The 27109-nt window shown below is 32.2% G+C and overlaps 1 protein-coding gene across 8 annotated transcripts; it reads right to left on the bottom strand.

Annotated features, from left to right (window-relative positions):
- Nucleotides 1-436: 436 nt before the first annotated feature.
- LOC143245495 (motile sperm domain-containing protein 1-like) lies at nucleotides 437-26432 on the bottom strand. 8 transcript variants are annotated; one of them, XM_076491873.1, is made up of 8 exons: nucleotides 26278-26403; nucleotides 24668-24796; nucleotides 21696-21893; nucleotides 19609-19684; nucleotides 15928-16169; nucleotides 6336-6491; nucleotides 5221-5344; nucleotides 437-810 (listed from the first exon to the last, which is right to left on the bottom strand). In XM_076491873.1, exons 3-8 carry the CDS (start codon nucleotides 21835-21837, stop codon nucleotides 735-737), a joined length of 816 nt encoding a protein of 271 aa, XP_076347988.1. In that variant the 5' UTR covers nucleotides 21838-21893; nucleotides 24668-24796; nucleotides 26278-26403; the 3' UTR covers nucleotides 437-734. The 8 variants fall into 8 exon arrangements, with proteins under 8 accessions (XP_076347988.1, XP_076347981.1, XP_076347974.1 ...); XM_076491866.1 differs by lacking the exon at nucleotides 24668-24796 and having other exon boundaries at nucleotides 26278-26432; XM_076491859.1 differs by lacking the exons at nucleotides 24668-24796; nucleotides 26278-26403 and adding an exon at nucleotides 26006-26190.
- Nucleotides 26433-27109: the final 677 nt, after the last annotated feature.

Genomic DNA, 27109 nt, shown 5'->3' with positions numbered 1-27109 from the left:
GAAATCTAAACTTCTTAGAAAAAAAAAAACAAAAAACAAAGGAAGTCTTTTTTATGTATAATATTTTTCTTTATCACTTCTCTTCTAACCATACTATATAGGTTTTAAACTTATGTAAAAATTTCTCAATCTTTATCTTAAATTAATCATTAATTTTATGCTATAGAAATTATGATTTACATTACATACTATATTTTTACAGTTGTATTTAAATATTTACACATCTTATATGTAAAATGGATGTGTATGAAATGCCTATGTGTATGTCACTATATATGTCTTATACTGTATAATGATTGACTATAATTCTTTCATTTGTATCATAAGAAATGGGTTGACAAACATCTATTATAAATATGTACTAACTTCTTAGATCAGACACACAGACAGCATCGCTGTATTTTTAAACTTAATAACACGCACAAGGCAAATGAATAGTATGAAACACTCTTTAATATGAAATCACTTCTACAAGTATTCAAAATTAAAGTACTGTAACAAAATTCATGTTGTATGTACATTAATAAAATATAATTATACATTAAATATTACAAATCAGAATAAAAGTCAGTCTGTACATAATTATTAAATTAAGTTGTCACAAAGACAATAAAATTTACACAAACTTTTTTTTTATCTCGAGTCTTACTTTTAATTTCTTAAACTGTGCTTGGAATTGTTCTGAGTAATATACTATTTGAGAAACATAAAACTCCACTACTGTGCGTAAACATTCACTGGGTCATTCTACCTAAAGAGTGATAAGTCCAAATAACTTTCAAGTTTGGAAGATTACCATAGTTACAAGTCCTGTAAATAGAAAACAAACATCAAAAATTTACTTTTTCAATTCAAATTTTCTAAATTAAAAGATTTACTACACATTATAATAATTTTTTAAGTATTGAGTTTTTTTTGACAAAAGACATTTAACACTACAGTGTTTGAAATACATGAATTAATTATTCAATCAGTTAAACTATAGTAATACCAAAAACCATCAGATCAAACTTAACTTGTAATTACTATAATAAACACTAGAAGTAACTAGTCAGAGTTAATTATTAACTCAAAAACAATGATCAAAGTCACTCAACTTACCCTCAGTCATAGTTTAATTTGTTAATAACAACCACATCATTATACAACTACCTTGTAATATTCTAGTCACAATCCTCTATCCTCTAGTCTTACTCAAAAATAGTCAGATACACAACACACTCAGTTAAAATTGTTTATAATTATATCATGCCAGATGAAATATTAAATACAATCTTGTGATGTAATGTTTGAGTACTACTTACCATTCATTATTCAAAAGTTCTATGACAAAGCTTTATTAACAAGTATAATCCTGATAGTATATCACTATAACTGTGAACTGATTTAATAACCAATGTTCACATACAAATTATATTTTTTCTTTTTTACCTACTTTTAAATATTTCCATTTTTCAAATTTTATTCATAAATGTATAGTACAGAGAGATACAATATGTTTTGTAAACTTTCTGAACTTTCAATGTCTGTGAAGAGAATGCTTATCATAATCAGTCTGGTGTTTGTGTGTTTTTATTGCAAAGCCACGTCAGGCTATCTGCTGAGCCCACTGAGGGGAATCAAACCCCTGATTTTAGCATTGTAAATCTGTAGACATACCGCTGTACTACCGGGGTCATAATCAATCTGGAATTACTATTTCTGGTCATTTAAATAGCCTGTAATGTTATAATTAACAAGATATAATCAAGTAACTAAAATGAAAGAATCTTACAAGTAATAATCAGAGTTGTACATTATATTTACAATGTTATTTATAAGAATGCAATACAATCATACATGCCATCAATCAAAGAATTATCTGTAATGTTACCAACAAATCAGAGTCAGTCATACAACTACGTAATAGTACAATATAAAGTTTATAACCAGATGATTTAGTCAGAGCTTCAAGCATTCTCACTAATAATAATTATATGTAGTCAAACAGATACACTGAAAGTTGCTATCTGAATAACAACTTTAATACTTTATCACACCATTAAATTTAGTCTTATTAACAACCATAAATCAAAAAATTAATTGTCACAGCCTATGTTATGAAACTTGATGGAAGGTGTCACCCTGGTTTTCGTTAACTATTCTACTAGAAACAAGATCAAATGTTTCTCAGAAAAAAAGACTAAATTCTACAAAAATCTTCATCCATCCAAAGCTTAACAAAATAACTGATATTTTCAATAAAAGATAAAAAAATGTATTCCATCATCCATTCAATTGACTTGTGATCTCACTAAACAGCAATCACAGTTAGGTACAGTCATACAGCTAACATATGTCTTTACTAACATCCACTAGATGTAGTAGCGTAGTTAAGACACAGCTTCACTAATAATCATTAGAACTAGTTACACAAATAACATATGGCTTCACTAATAGAAACTTGATGTAGTCACACAACTAACAATTGGTTTCACTAATAACAATAAGATGTAGTAACACAGCTGACTTACAGCAGTACTGACTGGATAATTTTAAAGGCTACCTGCAAATTATAAGTTGAGAACCTCTCTGACAGGAGAGTTCTAAGGAGGGAGTTAGAGGAAGCATTGTAAGTTGTCAATACATTTTTGCATTTGTAAGCACTTTGGTAGCCTCCAGTGAGCACTAATTCTGACCATAAAGGTTTTAAGACTTCATAAAATACCATATGTAATGAAAATAAATAAGTCAACTTCATCCACTGCTGCATACTCTATTTTAATATAGACTCCCTGAGGCACAAAGGCTCAATGCCTCTGTTTTTCCCTAACTGAAACCTAATATGTTTTAAGTAGCAGATTTAGATACACTGCTGGCCAAAATCTTAAGGCTAATGAACATAAAGAAAAAACATGCATTTTGCATTGTTAGACTCAACCACTTATTTGAGTAGAGCTTCAAATGATGAAAATAAGAAAAGGGAAAATAAAAATAAAAAACTTTTTTAGCATTTAATTGGGAAAATGTGAACACTATGAAATTAGCCTAAATACTATCTGGTCAAAAGTTTATGACCATACCAAAAAGAAGTCCTAAACAGGGTAGGAAATGCCCAACAAGAAGTCTCAGTAGTGAGTTGCATGGCCGTAATTGCGAATAACTTCAAACATTCGTTTTGGCATGGTCAATATAAGCATTTGCAGAAGGCTGACTGGAATGTTATTCCAAGTGGTGAAGATGGTTTCACGAAGATCATGCAGTGTTTGGAATTGACGTCCATTTCAACAGACTACCCTTGCCATCCATCCCCAAACATTTTCAATAAAGTTCAGTTTGGGTGAACACACTGGAATTTCCAAAAGAATCACGTCATTCATCATGAAAAAGTCCTTTTTCCTGCAGGCATTGTGGAGTGCAGCGTTGTCCTGCTGAAAGATCCCTAGTCATTTCCATACAAGCGAGGGCCTTCAGTCAATAAGGATGCTCTCCCGAACATGCCAATGTAAGCAGCTGCTGTTTGATCCCCCTGTACAACCTGAAGCTCCATTGTTCCATGGAAGGAGAAAGCACCCCAGATCATGATGGAACCTCCTCCACTGTGTCGTGCAGAAACTGTCTCCAGTGGGACACCTTTATCGTGCCAGTAACGTTGGAAGCCATCTTGACCATCCAGGTTAATTTTTTTCTCATCAGAGAACAAAACCTTCGTACACTTTTTTGCGTCCCATGTTTGGTGCTTCTCAGCAAAGATTAATCGAGCTGTTTCGTGGTGTGGAAGGAGGCGTGGCCTTTGAAGACGTTTACGGTTTTTAAAGCCTTTTTCTCATAGATGCCTTCTTATTGTTCTTAAGTTGCATTCTGCGTCCGTAAGGGCCTTAATCTTGTTCGACGATCGGTTGGTGTCTTGCCGGACAACCTGTCAAATCCTCCTGCACATCGCTGGCGAAATTTTCTTGGGCCAATCACTTAAAATTCTCATTCCGTATCCCTTAGAATCCTTTAAGAAATTTGCAACAGCAGTTTTAATATGCCCAATCTTACTAGCAATGGCACGTTAAGAGAGACCTTGTTTTTGCAGCTCGACAATTCTGCCACCTTCAAACTCTGTCAACTTTTTAGCCTTTGCCATGTTTTTACCCAATGTAACACAGGAGATGTCAGTGGGAGATGTTGACAACACTAATGCTTGAACATAAATGACTAAATTTCATTACGTATTTACGAATTAAAGCTTTAAGTATGGTCTTAAACTTTTGACCAGCTAATATTTAGGCTAATTTCACATTTTTCCTATTAAATTCTAAAAACGTTTTTTATTTATATTTTCACTTTTCTTATTTTCATCTTTCAAAGCTTTACTCAAATAAGTGGTTGAGTCTAACAATGCAAAATGCATATTTTTTCTTTATGTTCATTGGCCTTAAGATTTTGGCCAGCAGTGTACAGAGCAAAGCTAACTTACAGTCACTTCTTCTGCTTCATGATGAAGCATTACTGGCTGAAAGTAAAAGTCTGAGCACAGTTTAAAGTGAAAAATCTGAATTTATCTAGAACCCGAAGACTCTCTTTTAATTTCTTAACATTTTATTCTTTCTCTCTTGCTGCTCCTGATTTATAAATATTTACTCTCAATCTAAAAAACTCACTCCTGCTTAATTGAGCTTTCAATATCCAAATGTTACAAACATTTCATTTTGCAAGATTAGGCTTACATGCCATATTGTCAGTATGCTTTCAGTAATATGCAAACATTTATTAAACCAGCCATTTGGCATGAACTATTATGAGATTGTTATGATTACGGTACAGATAATTATTCAATGTCTTCATTTGGTTGAATGATAAATGCATTTATTTGGTTTATACCACACAAACATGAAATAGTATAAGAACCAGTAGTTTAGAACTTTGGAAAAACTAGTTATCTATTGAAAATATAATTTGTCAATTTCTATTTACTTTTCTCTGTTATAGTTATTATTAGGGTAAAAATTTACGGCAAATGTAAGCATATTATAGTATCATTGTGAACTTGTCCCAGCCTTTTCTTTGCACCCGCCGGTCTGCCACAGTGCTAAAATATAAGTAAAATTCAGGGTATGTGAGATTCTTCAACATATCAAACTTCTTGTAGTTTTTTCCTGGTTATTTGGTATCCATGCCTGGTAAGATTAAAATAAAAGTGTGTTGTATATAGTTCTACTTTTATATGTAACTCATAAAAGTATTAAAACTTACAAGATTAAAAAGAATACATCATAGTCATAACTAGACCAATGAATGTGACTAAAATGGACTGGTGGAATTTTCTGAGGCCTTCTCACAACTGCAGGGACTGCTGTTTGAAGTGCAGCCAACCCTGCTTAAAGTTACATTAAAACCAATAAAACAGTCACCAATGAGACGTGATTATACAAATGAACAATAGCTCTACTTATAACCTTTACACAATCACAAATAATAATCATGAAGCGTAGTCTTCTGAGACATTTTAGCTACATTATCATCACAACTATTGAAAGTGAACTTTATAATTATTTGAAGTATACACAGAGTCAGCCTTTTACCAGAATAATAATGATTAAGTATTTGGATAATCTTGTAAGTTCAGTGACTTATTGCTTTAATATACAGGAATTATTAAGTTTTTTTTGGCAAATTTTGTGTGTACTTGTTTCCTAGGATATAACTAATATGTTAAATCTCCAAGTAAAAATTATATATCTGTTTTCTTTATAAGAGAAAAAATATAACTTCACTGAAGACAGAGTTTTGGAGATTAAATAAATGATCAACTTATACTTCAAACAACCATTATATTCTATCTATATATCAAGTCTTCACTTTAAACAACCATTATATTCTATCTATAGCAAGTCTTCACTTCAAACAACCATTATATTCTATCTATATATCAAGTCTTCACTTCAAACAACCATTATATTCTATCTATAGCAAGTCTTCACTTCAAACAACCGTTATATTCTATCTATATATCAAGTCTTCACTTTAAATAACCATTATATTCTATCTATAGCAAGTCTTCACTTCAAACAACCATTATATTCTATCTATAGCAAGTCTTCACTTCAAACAACCGTTATATTCTATCTATAGCAAGTCTTCACTTCAAACAACCAGTATATTCTATCTATATATCAAGTCTTCACTTTAAACAACCATTATATTCTATCTACAGCAAATTTGCAAATGATTAATCCAACAGAAAATAGGGTAGTTGAAATTCCAGCACTGATAATAAAATAGTACAACAGCATAATCAACTGAAAGCTTTCATCCAATATGGTATTCTCATGGCATATTATATCCACACCCAATCAATACATACTTACCTAATGTGTAGGCAGCTATCAGTTTCTGGTGCATACTGAGATGAAAGTAGAGTGGAAGCTGTCCTTCTGGATCTCCTTGCATTGGCAACATTAATGCCATTATACATAAAACAGCAGCTAAAATCACAATCACATTTGGCCTAGTATTACTGCTTTCTGAAAGACCAAAACATACACAGATATTATTGAAGACCTTACAATCCAGCTACTGTAGTTTTATTGATAAGTTTAAAGTGTTGTATTTAAAAGTGTAAAACTAACCAACATTATACAATCTACTCTATTCAAAGGTAAGTTTCATACTTGACTGTGCTTATGAGCCAAAATCTTGAATTAAATGGCCAACAACCTCAACTTACTGGTACATTTTGTTTTGTCTGTTTTGCTTTTACACCTTTACTTCTGTTTTTACACACACATTACTGTATCAACTGAACAATACCTCAGTGACTAATGCTGCTATACATGCAAGACAGTTACAAAATTCATAAGCATATTTTAAAACTCACTTTTCATGAACAGAAACCTGAGAAATCCTAATTCTTTCACAGGTTTAATGGTACACTAAATACAAAAAGTAAATACTGTTTAAACCACTAATTCATTACTGTGTGCTCAGTTAATACAAAAACTGAAATAAAATGGTAAACTGCAGTGCCTGTAGTGAACACTATAAATCCTTGTATAAAATGTTCCTTCAAACAAGTACAAAAATCTTGTAAGTTAAGAAGTCTCAACTCTCAATATACAACAAGTTTTGTAAAGTTTATAAGATTGGAAATAAACAGTTAAAGTGTTTAACATAAGCTATATTGTTAAGGTTTTATACATTAATTGTAATTTTGTAGATGAACTTAATAAAGTTTTTGGTAAAAGAAGTTTATATTACAAGCTTATCATTATTTAAGTTTTCATAAAAATAACAAAGTCAGAATTAAATGAATAATATAAAATCATGTACATGTCTAATATCACTTCAAACATCCTTCTATATGACTGTACACATTTTATTTCTACTTACTCAGTGTATTATGACTATTAATGTCAAATCTTGGACAGGCTTGTTTAGTTCTCAGCATGCAAGACTGTTTATCTGGGGGTTCAGGGTGCAAATGCTTTTAATAAAAAAATGACAAAATTGCAAATTCTGATCTATGGGTGTATTATAAAAGTGATGGTCAAACCTCACTACTGAATCTTAGTATTTCAAGTGTTAGCAGTGAGTGTCATGGATTAGCTTTCCTCTAAACTATCAGTTCAAAAGTAAAGATGGTCAGCACATGTCGCCCTTTAACCCTTTTTCAATAGGCTTAGTATAATATACACAAGTTCATCTACATATTTGCTCCATTAAGTATTTGCACTAAAACTTTTAATATTTGTTTGTTTTTTGAATTTCGTGCAAAGCTACTCGAGGGCTATCTGCACTAGCCGTCCCTAATTTAGCAGTGTAAGACTAGAGGGAAGGCAGCTAGTCATCACCACCCACTGCCAACTCTTGGGCTACTCTTTTAACAATGAATAGTAGGATTGGCCATCACATTATAATGCCCCCACAGCTGAAAGGGTGAGCATGTTTGATGTGACCAGGATTTGAACCCGCAACCCTCGGATTACGAGTCGAACGCCTTAACACACTTGGCCATGCTGGGCCCTATAACTTTTAATACAGCACATGTATCTTCACAAAACTTGCTACACCATTTTGTAAAGATTACAATTCTTTCGTACATAAATAATCAGATTTTTTAATAAATATTTTTATAAAAATGTGTTTCTTAAAATATTGAGACTGCTTCATTACTAGTATGAGTGGAAAGTGATTTTATGTTACGACTAAAAATATTATTCTTCATCCCAAAATTCTCAAATATTATTTATTTAATTTCTAAAACTTCCTAAATACATATCAAATGTTTGTTTTCAACAAGGCTTTACATTTTGTTACTTTCTGTACCATAACTATGGAGGGCCTTTTACTTGACCAACCTTGCAACCATCATAAAAAAAACCAGGAATATAAATTATGCTTTTGTCATGCTAAAATGGCTACATATTATAATACAACACAAAAATACAAATGTTTACTCTAAGTAACTTAAGTCTTATAATGCTATATATTTACATATATAACGTTTTTCATTATACTGACCTTCCAGTCAGTCCTAAGCAATATTACATAACTTGCATTGATGCAGTGCACACACACTATTGTTACGTGTCCAATAATATAAAACTGACCATTAGTCTTTCCTGTCTTGGCTGTCTCAGTGGACTAGTATGTATGTATGTAGCTTTTTACTATTTAAAAATAAATTATTAAGTTTATTATTCTTAAAATATGGAACATTAAATCAAGAAGTAAAACAAACAATTATCTCTTGTTGCTTTGAACTTTGTTGCTGCTGAACATAGATTGCTAAGCTGTCTAAAGTTTCACAAGTGGTGGATATCAAAAAAGGTTTTTTTAATAATATACATTTGAATAACCCAAAAATCACAAATAACTATACTGACACCACAGAATTTCACTACAATTTAAGCTCAGTAACTAAGATTTATTTATATTTTAAAAATTATGAAACTTTAAGCACACAAGAGATACAACCTACCTTCTTGAACATTGGTTTGCAAAGAATGTGGTAAACTTTTCAAATTGAACTTGCTGAGAAAACCACTAGGGGAGATTATAAGCTGTTGAATAGTTATTCACATGTCATATATTGAAGTAAGTGTATATAAGGTTGGTTGGTTGATGTTTTATGGCACAAAGCAACTAGGCCAGCTGCACCAAACAACAGGTGAAAAAATTAAAAGTAAAGCAAAATTATTACAATTCATAACAGAAATCAAGTTCAAACAAAACAAAATGTTAATTTTTGAATTAAAAACCCAAATAGATCCAAATCCAATTCTTAAATCTTGTTTCAGGCATTAAGAGAGAAAATAATGTAATACAAGACTTTCTGTAGGATAAGTTTCATTGTTATAAGTTACCAGGATGACTAACGGTTAAGTTCAAACATCAGCATTATTCACCTGAAGTTAGACTTTCCAATCTGTGTTTCGAGTTATTTGACATCATGGCTATCCTCTAATTTTGTATCAAACTAATTTTACTTTAATTTGTATAAAGAAATCATGTTAAAACAAAATAAAGTTAATTTTGAACTAAAAACTTAAATAGCATTAAAAAAAGTCAATGGCCTTTAAAATCTGCAAACATATGCAAGGTGGACAGTGTCATCATTGCCAATGATGCTGTCCAGTGTCAGAAATAAACCTTGAAACAAAAGATATCTAAAATGGTACTGTCATTGAGAGTCATAACAATGGCATGACAGTAAAATGCAGTCTATTGTGATCTGAGTGTCACACGGACCAATGAGTAGTCTTGTTAAGACAACTACCTCTTTCTGATCCTTACAGAAACAAGGTGGCCAAAGTCCAATAGAGGGTTTTATCTGGAAAAGCTTGTCTTCACATTGCTCACTCCAAGTCGACTGCCAACTGGAATGGAGCCAAGCTTTGAATACAGAACCATAGTCCATGTATGGAACAGGAACAACAGTAATTGCATCAGAGCAGATAGATGCAATGCGATGTCAGCAAGCTTGTTCCAGTGAATACCAATATGGCTGGGTATCCATAAGAGCTGAACAGAAGTAGATGTTAAAGAGAATTCGGCCAGTCGGTTTTGAATATTGATGAGAACAGAGTGAGAATTAACATGAAGTGATTCCAGGGCCAGCAGAGAACTAAGTGGGTCAGTACAAATAGTACAATTCAAGTATTGCTTAGCTCCTATGTGATCCAGGGCAAGAGAAATGGCATACTGTTTGGCAGTGAACACAGAAACTGTAGAGAGTATTCTGTGCACAACCACCAAACTATAACAAATCATTGCAGAGCCCACAGAGTCAACTTATTTTGAACCATCTTTCCAGTCCCATTTATATGGTACTTCCAATTGGAAGTATCCACTTTTCTCAGATGACTTAAAGAAAGGCCACATCTGGGGATGGTAATAAGCCATGGTGGGATGGGCTGACCAGTGGATACAGCAATGTCATCCAAGGACAAACCCAATTCATCCAACTGAGACTGGATGTGAAGGCCAAAAGGAACAATGGTAGATCATCTGTTCTATAAAATCATGACCCACTGAAAAAGGAAAATACAACCCCAAGTGGGATACTGTGGTAAGAATCAAAGTTTTGAAGCATGCAGTGAAGACAGTTGCAAACAGCAGAGGTGTAGAGGAGGTTCATGAGACTCTGTGTACAAACTATGAACTGGAGAAGTGCAGAAAGCCCTGGTGCATAGCCGAAGCTCCTGATGATGAACAGAGTCCAACATCTTCAAAGCCAAGGTCCTGGCAGAGCCATAGACCAGAGAACCATAGTCCAGTTTCAATTCAATAAGAGCATGATATACCTTCACAGATCATTGATCCACTCTCCAAGTGGTGGAAGAGAGGACATGGAGGATATTCAATACTCTTGTACATCTGACTCGTATCATCTTGACGTGTGGTATAACGATCAGCTTTCGGTCAAAGATAATCCCCAATAACTTTGCCTCAGGGACCAGGGGAAGCATAACTTCAATGATGCGGGGTTCAGGATTGGGGTAAATATCCCGTTGGCAGCAAAAGTGCATGTACACGGTTTCAGAGAGAGAGAAGGTAAAGCCGTTTGCTGTGGTCCACTTCAGTAAACAATTGAAGGCATTCTGTAGTTGCCTCTCAATATAACCAGTTGACTTAATATAACTTCCACAGGAGCACACAGGTTAGGTGGCATCACCTATGGCCAGTCTCCCTCAAAATGATAGGAAAATGATCACTGCCCTATGGGTTACTGTCAACCCTTCATGAAATGTGGGAGAATAGTGAAAGGAAGCAGACTGAGAGATCAATAGTAGTAAAAGACTGACTAGGTGCATGAAAATAAGTATTAGAACCTGTATTGAAGAGAGAAAGGTTGTAATCTGAGAATGGACTCTCCCATCAATATCAGCACCTCTCTAAAGGAGATCATGTCAGTTAAAGTCCCCCAGGATTAAAAAGGGAGACAGCAACTGTTCAATGAGAGCATTAAGGTTTAATTGATCATATCTCTCCAAGATATAGAGAGAACAAACAGTGACGGTTCAACCCAAAGAAACATGGATGGCTACAGACTCCAAGGGTTTGTTGAGTGGACACATGCTGGTTGTCCAACAGTGCCACACCACCATGCATCATTCATCACAAAATCTGTCATTTTTGTGCAAAGAAAACTGCCAAAAGGTCTATCAACTTCCATGGATCCTACCCTGGGTTGATTGGGCAGGTCTCTATCGTTGGAAGAAAATTCTAGCAACTGAGGGCATAAATGAATGATTGGTTTGCATCTCAGAGCTGGAGAAGAATATGGATCCGAGAAAATGCCCATACCCAGAACCAAAGGAAGTGGATCTGAGGGTCTGCTGGAATAAATGGTAGGTACAGATATAGGTGTTACTGATGATTCATCATTTTTCTTAAACATGGAAGTTGAAAGACTTTTCACATGATCTGAGAATGATTCCTTCAGAGGTAAGGAGAGATCTGTCTGCACTCACATCGTAGCAACAGAATGAAGTGCAGCAGCATAAGTCCAACATGAAGTGGTGGACAGTAACTTTCAAGCTCAGGATAAGAAATGTTTTGAATCATTTTCAAATGCTGTATCTCTTTTTCTACCATCCACCTAGGGCATGAACAAAAGCAGGATGGGTGAGAGCCACTACAATTAATGAAATGAGGGTCTATTTCACACTCATGGGCATAGTGGTCCTTGCCACCTCAACAAGTACACGTCAAGGAACAGTGACATGATGTTTTCAAGTGACAGAACTGCCAACGTTGGAAACATCTGAGAGGGTTCAAAATAAGTGACCATACCTTGCAATTAAGACAGCCTGCCTCGATGGTGGCAGGTGGATGTGGTGATCTAAACATCAAAATTATGTCACTTGTCAGCATCATAAATCCATTTTTGTGAGTGGAGATACACCTCACTGCAGGAACTCCTTGGGTGAAGAAACCAGCAAAGATCTCTGATGCTGGGATGTTCTTCAAATCCTTCTCAACAGTAACTCCTTGTGATGAATTCAAAGTAGCATGGGGAGTAACTTCAATAGGTATATCCCTAATGGCCTTTGAATGCAAGAGGAGTTCACTGTATTTAGGAGTGGATGTTTCCATCAATATGTCACCAGAATGAAGCTTATCAACTGACTTAGGAGAACCAGCAAGTCATGAATAAAAAAGGGAAACATTTATCCTAAAGATTTGTCTGATAAAGAGTGTAATATTAGAAAATGAGGTACATGTATTGAAGAATTTGAAGATAGTTATTCAGAATCTTCAAAACGTGGTTATTTACCAATGGTCTGTCTTTTCACTAATTTTTAAAATTTGATTAGGGGGATCCATAATAAAGAAAGAATGTTTCAGTGCCCACTGACCCCATGCACCATAAAGCCCTACAAGGGGGTGCACTACAGTGCCCAACAAGGCCACTGCAGCAACAGCAGGGTTTCATGACCATTATATCCAAACATCAGCAACAGATACAATGTCCACAACACCCGTTAAGAACAACCAGCACTGGTACTTGGTTGATCCTAGCCCAAGTTAACCAGCTGGCTGACCCTGGCAAAGCCATCCCAAGGCAGCATAGCTACATGAATTCATGGCCAAAGTGGTGTATTAGGGTTGGACCCCCTCAACTACCAGGACCCTCTCCTCCCCTTCACAGGTCACCATGCACATCAAACACGTGGGTGAATGTTTAGATTCCAGAGAAGGTAAACTGAAAGAACAGAACCTTCTCTGTGAGGTTCCCTCACCATGTACAGGAAACCACACTGAAGGGTGTATATAAGGAATTGTTTTCAAAATTGGAAAGATCAGAATAAGACCACTGTGTACGATTCAGTACATAAACCCCATCTCAGTAAAATAAAGAGATACAAGATTCTTACTTTATATTCTAGCTTGTTGATATTAGTAATTTGTTTTCCTAATTTGTATGAAATTATGAACTTAGCATTTTCACATCACAAACATATAATTTTAACCACACCATGTGACTCACTAAAATCTATATTTAAATGTGTTCTTTTAATATTTATTTTTAAATTAAGAAATTAACTCGTACATAATATTAAAATTTAAATTACAATATACAATTTTATTCCAAACTTATTGACATAAATTCATAAAATAGCAGTTCAATAAAATTTAATTGAATTTAACCAACGAGATGACATGGCCTTTGACCCATGACCCATTAACAAAGGGTTAAAAAGGCTGTGTTTGATGGTATGTTATCTCACCAGAAATCCGAAGATAGTTCTAAGCACTTAAAAGTTTGTCAAGTGGCAATTAAGTAGAAAAGATTTTGTTTTTCTTTTTAACAGAAACAAGTTGACAATATTTGAGTAATAATCAAATATAATTGCCACTGACAAGGAAAATTTAATCTTTTAATTTGTACAGTGCACATCACTTAAACAAAACGTTGTTGTACTAAGAAAAACACGTACCACTAAAACATTATACCTAGCAGTTCCTATCTTGCATAGGAGCAGACTATTATGGTGGAGTACAGGGGAATGCATTTAGCAGGAGCATTGCTTCAATAAAATATAATAAGTGCCTAGTTTAAAAATGTAAGAAAAGTGTTATGGTAATATATGCATAAAACATAAAATACACACCAACATTAATTATTTTTACATTGAAAAAGAATCAGTGGTGTAATGCTACACTTCCCCCTTTTCCCAAGGAGGTTTTACTTTCATCAACAAAGTTGTTTTAATAAATTGTGACAGATAATACCTTTTTAGAGTTAAAGGTCCATTTTCATTTTATAATCTAACTGTTAGTGTTACTCTGTTCTGTTTTGATATTTATTTATTATTCTATTGTATGTTTTATTATGTATTTTTAATTAATCAACAATTTTATGTTAAAAAGACTGACCATTAGTCTGCCTGGAATGGTGACTGTTAAATAAAGATTTGATTTGTACAAGTCAAATGCAGTTCTTTTAACTGGCCACAACAGCATACTCTTGTTACACAAACAGTATTAAGCCATATGGATATTTTGAGTGGGGTGAGATACGTATTTATGTATCAAAACACAACTGCTAGTTTATCTAAAGTACAAGTAAATGTTTTACTTCATTTATGTGAATTGCATGCAAAAATAAAGGGAAAAAAAGATTTTAAATGTTGAATGAAATACAACTTACTATTAAGGTGATGTCATTAAAAATTGGTACTATCACAGATTCAAACCTTCATTTGATACTGTGTTCTGAATACTTAAAGGTGAGATTCTCTCCTTCGTTACACCACTACAGCCTTTGTGTAGCTTTTTTAAATTACAAAATAACCAATAATCAAATTTCATTAAAATTCTAGGCTCACTAGTGCAATTTAACACAGACTTGGCTTTATTACAGATTTTCTAAGTACAATGAAATATTAAAAATTTATGAAGAACCTTAATTCAGATCACTTCATAATAAAATATCTTATATTAACTTAGTTTGTCTGTTGGTGAATTTATTTCTTTCTCCCATGGTTTTGGAGTTAGCTGGACAAAACTTGGAAGATAGCTTTGAGATGACCTAAGGAGCAACCTTACCTATAAAATGTAATCATGGGAAAGTTACCCAGGTATAATGAGGTCTATAAGTATAACATTGTGTTTCTGGCCTATTAGGGATCCTTGGGGCACCCTGTGTTCACACCCCATCCTCAACTCATAAGCTAGTGGGATGTAACATAGCAGGTGTTCCTTTTACAGGTGGGTGTTTTAATGAGGGTTATTCTCAGGTTAGATACCCCCTTGAAGCAGCTATAGCAGTGTTTGGACATAACAGAGGAGCTTAATTGGTGCACTGCAGGCATCTGTGAATCAATTTAAAAAAAAGCCTTTGAACCAAACAGCAAAGTGTATTTTATTCTACTTTTTAAAATGAGTGAAAAAATAAAACCCATAATACATTTAGGATTTTGATATTATTATGTGGCATTTCAAGTCAGGCAGACTAAAACTAAGTAATTATTTTATGCATGAAATTTTTGAAAGTAATTTGTAAATTTATGTAATTATTAGGGTTTTAAAAAGAGAAAGGAAAATTAAACACATTTATGAAGTATTACACATATATTTTTCTGTTGCCTTTAAAGAATTTCATTTGTAAACTAAAATCTTATGTGCAAGTTTTTCAAATGATATCTTTCTTAAATATATTCTAACATTATTTATGACACTTTCTTATTATTGTCATAACTAATTATACATAACACTAACTGTTAAGTGAAGAGGAAAATTACAAAAGTATGTGTAATTTGTCTCAAAACAATGTTATCAAAAGAACTTCAACAAACAAATAATACATCTTACAATTGGAAAATATTTCTGATCAAGCAAATACCACATTTCAAACATTTTTATACAATGTGCTTATGAACTATTATATAGTTTGTTCTATACAGACTAAAATAAAAATAAAAAGTAAGTACTGAAGCAGCAACCTAATACCTTGTGCTTCATTCATAGCATACTGCCTGTTACGAGCCTTTGGTATGGACTGCTTGGAAAGCCGTTCAAATTGTTCTGAATCTGTGCTGGAAAAAACACTAGTGACTGGTTTAGACAAAAGTAGTGTTGCTGGGATGTCTCTTTTTCCAAGAATATGGCAACGTCCATGTTCATACACCTGAATCCGGAACTTGTCAGTAACACCATAGTTGTTCTGAGTGATATTACTGTGACGAATTACTCTAAACAACGCAAACATAAAAAAGCAGGCACATAACATTAGTAATTAACATAATAAAAATTTAAGTCACAATGTAACTCCTAATATTTATCTCATCTGTATGAAAAGATGAAAAATGTGATTCCTGCTTATCAATAATTAGTCCCAATTTTATACTGCCATATAAAACTTTCAAAGAACTTAACATTCTACATTGTTACCTAAATAGTTGGCCTTTATGGTTTGTTTGAGCTGAGTACAAACAATATGAGTAAAAGATAAAAACTTTAAAAATTCAGAAAAATAACGAATTTAATACTTGCATTACTTTCTTTACTTGTATCCAGTATCAATTTTATCTCTTTTAATTCATAATTTGTTGAAATTTATTCAATTATACTTGCATTTAATTTCAACTCATCTAAAATATTTCTTAAGTATTAATATTTTAGTATATAAATGTAAAACAAAAGGTAATTTTTAACAAACTTCATTTCATTTTGGTTGTGAATAAGTATCTAAAATCCCTATTACATTTCATGGTAAAGTCTTCATAATAAGACAGTAAGAAACTGATTTGAAAATCTTCATGGTAATAAATGTTTTTTGTGTGCAATAATGGCTGTAATTCTAACTTTACCTGAAAAAAAAAACTGCCATAAAGATTCTAAACCTCCATTTCCTTAGATATGTTGCTAATACTTGTAATTTGTAGAAGTGCTGATTATATAAAAATAATTTTAACATGCTTAAACATATTCACATTAAAATTAAAACTTCTCTCCCATTGATATTTTGATTCTTAACCAAACTTTTTTGATAGATTTGTCCCAATTACTATATAAATTAAGCTGAAGAACATTATTATTCAAGTAATATTATAAACTTAATGAACAAGTGAAGAATCAACTACAATAGTAGTTCACAATAAGGATCATCCATTTGTTCTTTTTATTATTATTAGTTTTATCAGTTTACAGCAAAAACAATTGTGAGTATTATGATAAAACCTGGGCAATATTACTAAACAGTTCATTGCACATTGTGTATGGTACTTTTTAAAGTTATTTCTATATTTTTATGAGCTAAACATATGATAATTATAGTGTAAACAATATTATCATTACTCCTTGTCATTAATTTTCTTACAAATATAAGTTGCTTCTTTAAAAATGTAAAAACATGGTAAAACAGGAATTATCAGCCTGTAACAGATGAACATTAGATTAATATAATATGTGGATACTCAATGATTTATAAAGTATACAAATGGTGTCTTTAGGAAGCCAATACCTATATCATGTATGAAGTAAAAGAGTAAAAAAAAGCAATATATATTAAATTTTATTATTCACATAATAATCACTTTAAAAGACACAAAGATTTATTTATTATTTATTTATATGTTTTATATGAAAGGCTACTTTCTACAGGTAAAATTTTGTACTTGCTTAGTGCAGATTCTGTCCTAGACTAGGCATATATATGACATTACTAAATATTATATGCACAGAAGCTCTATACATGCTCACTATATTCTCAAACAAATCTCCATGACAATTGCAAGTTGCAGCTTAGTTTTTTGCAAGTCAAACTAATGTGATTAAATATCTAATAGCTACAATAAATCATCATGAACTATATCAGCTGGTCTCCCACAACAGATATCTTTAGATCGTAGTTTAAAATATAGCATCTAGTTTAGTCTCAAGCATCATACATGGTGATTTCCAGTCCCATTTGTCAAATTATAGCCCACACTACTTGATTACAAATTTCATAGACACTGCAGGTATAGTAGCCATCATTAGAACTGACTATAAAAAAGTGGGAAAAATTATGTGAGCAGGAGATGGAAGAAATGATGGCAATTCTAGGTGAAGGTTAGGCAGAAATTTTGTAGCTATAAATTGAATTTATAAAATAGTTTCAGATAAAGTACTCAGCAGCAATGGCTCGCCACAGTTTGGTGTTGTAGAAGTGTCACAACTCAAACTCCATCAGAAATAGAAAGGTGGAGGTTACAGATATAATCAACTTATAATTGTTAATCAACATGTTGGTGACCTTGTACAGTGTGCAGAATTTCACAAAGAGGAAATCTGGTGAGCTGAATCAAAACCGTAACTGACCTTACAATTCGTGAAGATGAGAAACCCACTTGAAGTAAAAATGTATTCTCAAGAAGGCTGGTGTGGATATTAAAACTTTAATTAAAATAGAGTACAGAACAATGTGCAGTTTTTTAATTGTATTTTATTCAGTTTATTTCAAGCCAGCAATTGATAGCAATGTTTAGAAACAAAATAAGAAAGATCCAAGCCTGTATTGATGCCAATGGGGGTCACTTTCAACATTGTTTATAATTGTCATTTATACCTCCTGTATTCTATATTGAAACATGTCTGTTAATAAATATATAAGTGCACAGTGACTTTCCAAACACCCTGTATAACAGCTATAAGATATATATTTGTATAAAATATTATATATTTGTATAGATATACTATTATATTTGCAATGAATATACACACATGGCTATTATATGGCTTCACAACTTAGAAAACTATAAAGCCTGAATGTATGTGTATAAATATAAATACTAGTTAATATGCAAAACATGTGTAAAACTTGTGCAGTTATAAAATCCATTCTGTGCACCATTTCAGTACAGTTCATTAGTCCTTTCTACCCAATGTCTAAAGACTCCCCATACAGTTACAGGATATAAATATACCAATGACATATATTTTACAAGCATCATGTACTATTTTGATCACCATGCATCATAGTGATCATACATACAGTACCATTATCAAAGATAAATAACATTGTGGCAATGATATGAGGACCAATAGCTATCCAATCTGTATGAAGCCAATCCATAAGTTATCATTGTTTCCAGACAGAACATCATAAGTCATCTGTGTATTTCACTTAGCTAAACTGTTTTAAATAAGACAGTATTACTAACACACACATCTATGTCCATGATAGACATAAAAAACAATAAATAAACAAGATTAGTAAATATTTTAAATTTAAAAACAGAAACAGGGATTGCATAGAGATACAGAAACAAGATAACTAGCTTAGAGTAAAAATACAGTCACAAAAAAGTAAAGAAACACACTTATGGTTTGAAACACAATATAACTAAAATATTAGAAATTTAAAAAACTGCAAAAGGGATAGTAAACAAGATACCCAAACAAGGTTGGAGGTACTTTAAACATTATTTATCTACACTACAAAACCATATTTTAACTGCATGCTGTTGGCTACAATTACATTTGGTAGAATCAGCACAAGGATTTGTTCCTTGAGTAAATAATGTCTAAAGTATCTCCAGCCTTGTATGCTCAAACCAGGTCAAAAATGAATCAGACTTTGAATTTGCATGCACCCACAAGTACATTACATTAGAATAATGAGTTAAATAACAAGTTTAGTTAACTCACATGTCTATACAATAGTGTGGTCTTATTGTTCCCTCTGGGTCCACGACAACAAATTTCTTTGGTGAAGTGCATAAAACTGAAAATATAAATACAAAAAAAAAAGTATACAAAAGGTAAATACACTTCTTGTAACAGCAAACAAAAACAAAAGTATTTAAGTATACTATCATCATAAACAAATAAAAATATATTTTTGACTTCACTGAAATTCTGGCTTTTCTTCATCTCTAAGGAAAACGGCAGTTCATAAACACTGTGCCAAAATGATGAGTAGGCAAACATTAACAATCTCTAAAGCACTGCAAGTTCACAAGTGAATTGCACGATTTAAACAAGCTAATACAATAAAAATTCCAGAAATGTTTGCAAAACCAAAGTCATTTCTAAAGACTCAATTTACTGATTTAAACATAATGTGAACTCCATCAAGGTTCATATAACTAATGTTATACAAAATATAGTTGCAGCTACACAAAATCTTTCAGCAGTAATGGTAGCATCTCAGCTATCAAAAATATACTTATCTAATAAAAAAAAACAAGCCAACAAAAGAAATTTCAAATGACAACACAAAACTAAACAATGCATTAACTAATTCTTCATCATTTTCACTCCTCTATGCATACTTAAATTCTTAACAATTTCTGTTTCATAATAAGTGATAAAGCCTGTTTTTCTCTCAAATACCTAGCTTAAACCAGAATTAAGCACTTCTCTATCATGTCATCAAACTAGATAATATCCATTGAATGTGATATCTCACTCTGCCAACAGGACAAGTCAACTTGCACCTGATTGCCTACTGAACATGTATATCACAACATGCTAACCAACATTAACAAAGTAAAAATTCAAACTTGTACTGTTATTTATACTATTTTTATAGCACTGAAAGCATCAGCAATATTGGACATTTTGTTATTTTTTTCCAACAAAATTATTATATTTTAGTGTTTTTGTATATCTTCTCAGTTTACTACTGCACTTTCACCTAACACAGAACTGGGAAGTTTGTAGCCCTTTATATTTCAACATGCTTTTCACCTTATAATTTTTCTTAACAATAACAGAAACTCACATTTAAATGATATTTAAAACAATAATTACTCTGAATAATTCTACTTGTTACTGAAGGTGTTGTCATGTGCATCAGTCATTACAGGGTACTATAACTACAAGTAAAAACTGTGAACTAGATTTTAAAGATTTTACTCATTTTATATCTAAAAGAAAAACTACAAAGAACAGAAGATGAGATAAAACAATATTAATAACACAGATCACAATTCTATGTTTACATTCTACAATCACAATTTCCCTTAAAAGTGAAAGATTATTGGAAATAGTTTAGTAATGAGGCTCATAATGTTACATAATATTCCAGGCTAAATCTCTCACAGCATAAATAAAGGGTGGTTTAATCAAGTATAAGATAAAGGGATGTCTTTAATGGTAAATATCTGACAATTTCATGCATGGGGATTAGATTTATGATACCCATTCTATTATATCTTTGCCAAAAAGTTGAACATTTTATACAATAACTGATGAAGAACTTAGACTAAGATGCTTGTTAATTAATTTTGAATTGTAGATTTCTGTCAATCAAGTCTTGAACTGCTTCTGTCATTCCACAATTGTCATATGATACCTATTTGCTGATCAGAATCACAAGTCATGAAATTTCCCATTTTGTGTGTAAACTTTTGTAGATTGTTTTGTTGATGTTGTTGCAAGACTTAGATAAACACAATGGTAAAAGTTTTCAACATTAATAATGTGTAATGTGGAACTGAGAAGGTCAAAATTTCATGTCCAGTTTTTAGAACTTTCTTTTAAAAACTACCAACTTTCCAGGGCTTAAAATATAGAAAAATGTGGTTTCAAAACTTCATGACCTGAACAACAATTTTACTTCTCACCTAAATAATTATTTTTTTACTTGAAACAGGCTAATTTCAAACTACTACATTGCAATTAAATCTACAATAAAAGAACAAAGTTGCAATAACTAACCATTTTTAACAATGTGGGCATAACTGTTACTGTTAAAAACTTTGAAAAAATAAAAAATGCCAAGCTCATACCTTGAAATTTTAAAGGAAAATCATATGGATTGTAGAGTGTGAGAATTTGCTTGTGAGATGATTGATCACTAGCATAAAAGGTTAGAGATGAGGGAAAGCTGAAGATAGGGAGTCTTCCATCTATAAGGTTGGTAGATTGCATCAAGATGGTGGAGTCTCCAATACGAAGTCATGAGCTGTTGATTTATTTTCAGGATTCTAAAATAATTAATCAACAGTTACAAGTTCAAAACAGTGCAATTTACTACATATAGAATAGTTACATGATATTCACATATTTTTATTATTATTTATATGATGTATTAAGAGTTTGGGAGTTTGGTTTTCCCATGGAGCTTGGAAATCAGAAAATTCCCTTTGTCTCATTTGTGGAATGGGTACATAACAGAAGTGAGAGAGATAGAACAAGTGTAAAAGCAAACAATATTTAAAATAATAATAAAAGTAGTAATAACATAATAATAGTATACAACAATAATGGTAACAAATATAAATAAAAACAAGAAAATAAGTAAACAGGAAGGGTAAATGCTATGCCTGCATGGCATCCAATGATAAATTTATCTGTAACAGCAAAAAGCATCAAATGGTCAACTAATCAGGGCTGCAGAGATCTATAAGGTCTATGCCTGAAATTGTTTTGATTTGATGTGAAGGGCATTAGGTCTCAAAAAAAAGCCCACTTTCACTAGATGGGAGCCAAAGAGTTTGACCCAGACAGTGCCTAAGAAATGACTTAACAAGGTAGTGGTTGATGATACTGAGGGCTGGAAGGAAACAAAATGTCAAAGATAGTAACACTAGTAGAGCCTACCAAAGCATACTATGCACAGATATTGCATGCCAGTACAAGGTGATTGAGCACTATTTATTGTAGATATAATTTAGAGGAGAAATGTATTTTTGCCATGAAGAGGTGGGGTGGTTGAAAAAGAAAGAAATTGTACAGAATATGAGTTACTCTTTGATGCTTTTTTTTTTTTTTAAACAAAGATACTAATTTTATTAATTTACCCTTACTAGAGGTGATAACAGAGATTTTGTTTGCACAGAATGTAGAATGTACTGAGGGAGCTGAAAGTCTAAACAGAAGGCACAGTTTTGTAATGTTCATAACTTTTGAATGGTATTTTCCAACATGTTGCATGCTATCATGGAGCCATAATAAATGAGCAGTCTCATGAAGACTCTATGAGGAGTGTGGATATTTTATAACCACAAACAAGTTTTCTTTATTAAATTGTTAAAACTTATATTACATTATGCCTACTACTGAAAGTTATGTCTAGGAATTTGATTGTTTTATTTTTTTTATGAGTATTACCATATAGTTCAACTTCTACTGCTACTTGCTATTATCTTATTCAATTTTCTATGGAAAATAATTGCCTGTGTTTAAGGCAAAATTGATGATAATTTGCCATTTGTTACATCATAATGTGATACAGAGAAGTGAATTCTGAACTCTTTTCAGTTACAAATGTTTGTGTAAACAGAGGGAGGTTGTGAGGTATGCTCCAACCTAATATGTCATCATTATTACTGAAATGCATGGTTAGCAATGGAAAGGGCTTTTGGCATATCATTGACATATTATATGTAGAGTAAAAGGCTTAAAACTGAAACCTGGGGAACTTCATCATTAACTGTAAATGGATGTGAAAGTTCATTGTTAATGCATATTTTTAGCAAAATATAGTTTGCTCTTGGGCCTATACCCACATCACATTAAAAAACACTCAACATATGGTAGCATTTTCAAGGTTATGAATTCACAGAAATGCTAATAAAGAATTAAACACATAATTTTGATAATTTATCAGTTACATACGGCTGAAACGAACAAAAAATATTTTTATATACACTTTCTTTTTCTGCCCATCTCTGTTTTAATACAATAGAACAAGACTACAACAAGATTTACACACTACCAAAACCCACTTACAGCCCCCTTCAAGAATATGACAGTATTTACTTTAATTCTAAAATATCCAGTTTGATCATTTCTTGTTCCTCCTAAAATTAACATGAACATAAAATCTTCCAGTGCTTCTTTTATTGTTGTTTATTATTACAACATGGTTTTATACTTTCTATTCAATAGCTGAGTTTATCGTTTATAACACAGAATGTAATATACATTATTAATGTGTCTTTTGCTATGGGTTCTACTTCCTTAGTTTGTAAATACGACTAAAACAAAATGGAGTTATCTACACCAGCTTCCTTTGTCTTATATCTCATGTAGCATTTGATTCTTTTTTCAGTTTGTTGCCAATTAAGCACAAAGCTACACAATGAGCTATCTGTGATCTGCCCACCATGGCTATCAAAACCCAGTTTCTAGCATTATAAGTCAGAAGATACACCACTGTGCTGTTGAAAGGTGTTATTTTCTTTCTTTTACAACACTAAGATTACTCAGAAAACAGTACTTTATCTCACTCTTCTCAAGATGGCTGGTACAGGTATTAAAACTTTAATTAAAATAATGTACAGAACAATATTTCGACCTTCTAAGGTCTGATTATTTATGATTTTTGGTTATGAAAAAAATACATTTAGGTGAAAGCTTCTGGCTCTGCTCACAAATGTTTCTTGCAAGTACCCTATTCAGTTTTCTAATACCTTTGACTCATTTCTTTATTATGTCTATCCAGTATTCAATTAGAACATTAGTCCCATGTGTGCAGCCAATGTCACCATTATCAAAATGTTATAAAGACCTGTCCAAAGTAGACATGAGAAAAGTTAGAAGACAGGTGATGATAATAAGTTTTAAGGTTTGAGAATTTGTTTTTTTGTTAAGTGCAAAGCTACAAAAGTGGTTGTGTTGTGCCCACCATGAATATTAAAACCCAGTTTTTAGTAGTGTAAGCCTTCAAACTCACTGCTTAAGGTTTAAAATTTTTTGAAGATGTATTATTAAAACAAGTCCCAAAATGTGTTGTGTCTCTTATATTAAGTCTTACTTTCACTATTGTCATCTAGAAGTTCTCCTAATTGACTGTCAAGTATGATCAGCTCAGATCCAACATCTGTATCACTATACTTGTCTGTGATGGCTTTTTTTTTTTTTTATCAGGGAGTTGTTGTTTTCACTAAAAAATTTAATAAAAATGGTGAAAAGTTCTATAGAATTGTCATGAAACCAATTTTCTGCTTTTTAAAAGATTATAATCAGAAGCTGTGTCAGAAAAGCTTTTAATCTCATTCAAATCCCATACTTTAACTGTTAAAGTTTAACAGCTAATTCTTTATCTCACTGTAAAAATCATAATAATGGAAGATTTTAATTTTTACCATATAGATCAGAAAATGTTAAGAGTCAAATAAGGATTTTGAGAAACTGCTCAGCATACTTTTAATTTGTTTTTATCCTTTAATTTAAAAACTGTTCATAGAGAGAAGAATGTGAATGCAAGTGATGATTGCTCAATTAGGTTTGATGTTTTGTTACATATGGAAATAGGAAATAATAAGTTTTGGTTCCAAATATCAAAAGTCAAATTCTGAAGGAATGAGAGAAGTAATATCTACTGGGAATGGGAAAAAATGGATCTTCTGTTCTATTTGAACAATCACTTAAACCATCCAAGTAACATGTTACTATTGCTAATGGCTAAACTTATAAATTTATACTGAATAGAAGCCTACAAAGGTTATAATATCATTGCACAAATCACTGATCAGGTAACATATGAACTTTTTAAAAGGATACTAAATTTCAGGAAAAAAAACAAGTTCACAGAAATATAACTAAGATTATCCCTGGAATAGAAAGGTTAACATACTAGAATGGATTAAAATCTCTGAAAAAAAAAGTTAAAATAGATCTGATTGAGATGTTTAGGATTGTTAACAAAGTAGATAGTACTGATGTATATTTTCCTCCCTACTTAATGAGAATGTTAAGACTATGGAACACAAATTTTGCAAGGTAGGAACCATCTTCAACTGAGATCTTTTTCTCTAACGTGGCAATTGGCCTTTGAAATGGGTTGCTTTCAAAGGTCACAGATACAGTTAATTTTAAGTTTACAAGAATGTTTAATTTATAAGTATTTCATATTCAGTGATAAATCCTGATTTGGAGTGTTTTACCTTTGTTGTAGAGTTTATTACAGCAGATGAAATGGCCTAAATTAAGCAAAACAGGTTAACAACACGACCTTGCACCTCTGTTGTCCTTAAATCACATATATAATTTATATATGTATACACATACATTAGTTTATATTAAATGATTTAACAAATAATTAATATTTTGAATGTGGAAAATATAGCATATAAGATCAAATGCTGCTTACATAAAAAAGTATCTATCGTCATAAGTGGGCAGTATTACTTAGTATCAGTAAAACTAATTGTTTAGATGACACTAGTAGTACTGCTTCCAATAATACTAGTTATTCTCCAACATTGCACTAATACCAACAAACAACTGTAACAACACAGCTGATAACGATGGCGTATTACAAACACATAACTGAAGACAATTTTGTACAGACGGCGCTACGTAACTTAATTTTGTCTCTAACTCTCTAAAAGATTATATTATATTTGTTATCAATCAACTTACTTGGTGGAAACCTCATAAGCTCAAAAAATTAGGCTATAGTTCATTTTAATTTACATACATTATAATAAAAACTTCCAAACGTTCGAGTAGCAGATACCCTAATCAGTACGACTCGAGCTTGTCTTTGTATCTAAAAATAAAACAGGCGTAGCGAACGAAACAGAAACTAGAGAAATTATGATGTTCTAATGTTGGTTCATACATAATGAGATTAATTCAGGCAGGTATAGATTTTTCAATTCTGTTTACATCCGCAAACAAAAGATATGCATCAACAAAAGAAAGTAGCATAATATCCTCCCTTTAACTTTCACATAGTCAGTTGAAAATATATTTCGTTTTTGACCCTAAATGATGTGATTAATTAACGCAATAACACTTTCAACACTTTAGTGTGTGTATATTTTTGTTATGGTGTAAATGTCTTTTGTTGATGAAATGAGACATAACGTGTTTGAAATATTGTTGTACACTCTTAGTTTGTTTCGGCGCCAAGTCATACTTAGGATTTCTGCGCTCTAACCACTCTGGGAAATCGAAATTCAGCTTACAGAATTTCAAGTACCATAAAGTGACCATTAATTACGTCCGCTGACATGGGTGCGGGTGAGAACAAGGTAGTTAACTGACCAGAGGCTCGGCGATTGTAACTTTGTTATGTCGCAAAGCACCTTCAGGCTGTATCATCATTAATCATAAAAAAAACATAGATTTGGCTTTTCTATTCATATAGACGCTTGGTACATTAAGAATGATTGAAATAATTATTTGAATAATTATTAATATCATAAGTAGCAGTATGAACCTTGGAGCAATTCGGTTCTTAAATATT

This window comes from Tachypleus tridentatus, chromosome 1 (assembly GCF_004210375.1).
Source record: "Tachypleus tridentatus isolate NWPU-2018 chromosome 1, ASM421037v1, whole genome shotgun sequence".
NCBI lineage: Eukaryota > Metazoa > Arthropoda > Merostomata > Xiphosura > Limulidae > Tachypleus > Tachypleus tridentatus.
The sequence above is the reverse complement of the archived record's forward strand: the minus strand, read 5'-3'. Positions and strand labels throughout refer to the sequence as shown.

Coding starts and splice junctions, on each gene's coding strand:
- LOC143245495 (XM_076491866.1), bottom strand. CDS start 21,837: ATGCAATCTACCAACCTTATAGATGGAAGACTCCCTATCTTCAGCTTT. Junction 19,685..21,695: donor TTTTCCTTTAAAATTTCAAG/GTATGAGCTTGG, acceptor TTATATTTTCAG/TTTTATGCACTTCACCAAAG. Junction 811..5,220: donor GATGTATTCTTTTTAATCTT/GTAAGTTTTAAT, acceptor TTCTATTTACAG/GACTTGTAACTATGGTAATC.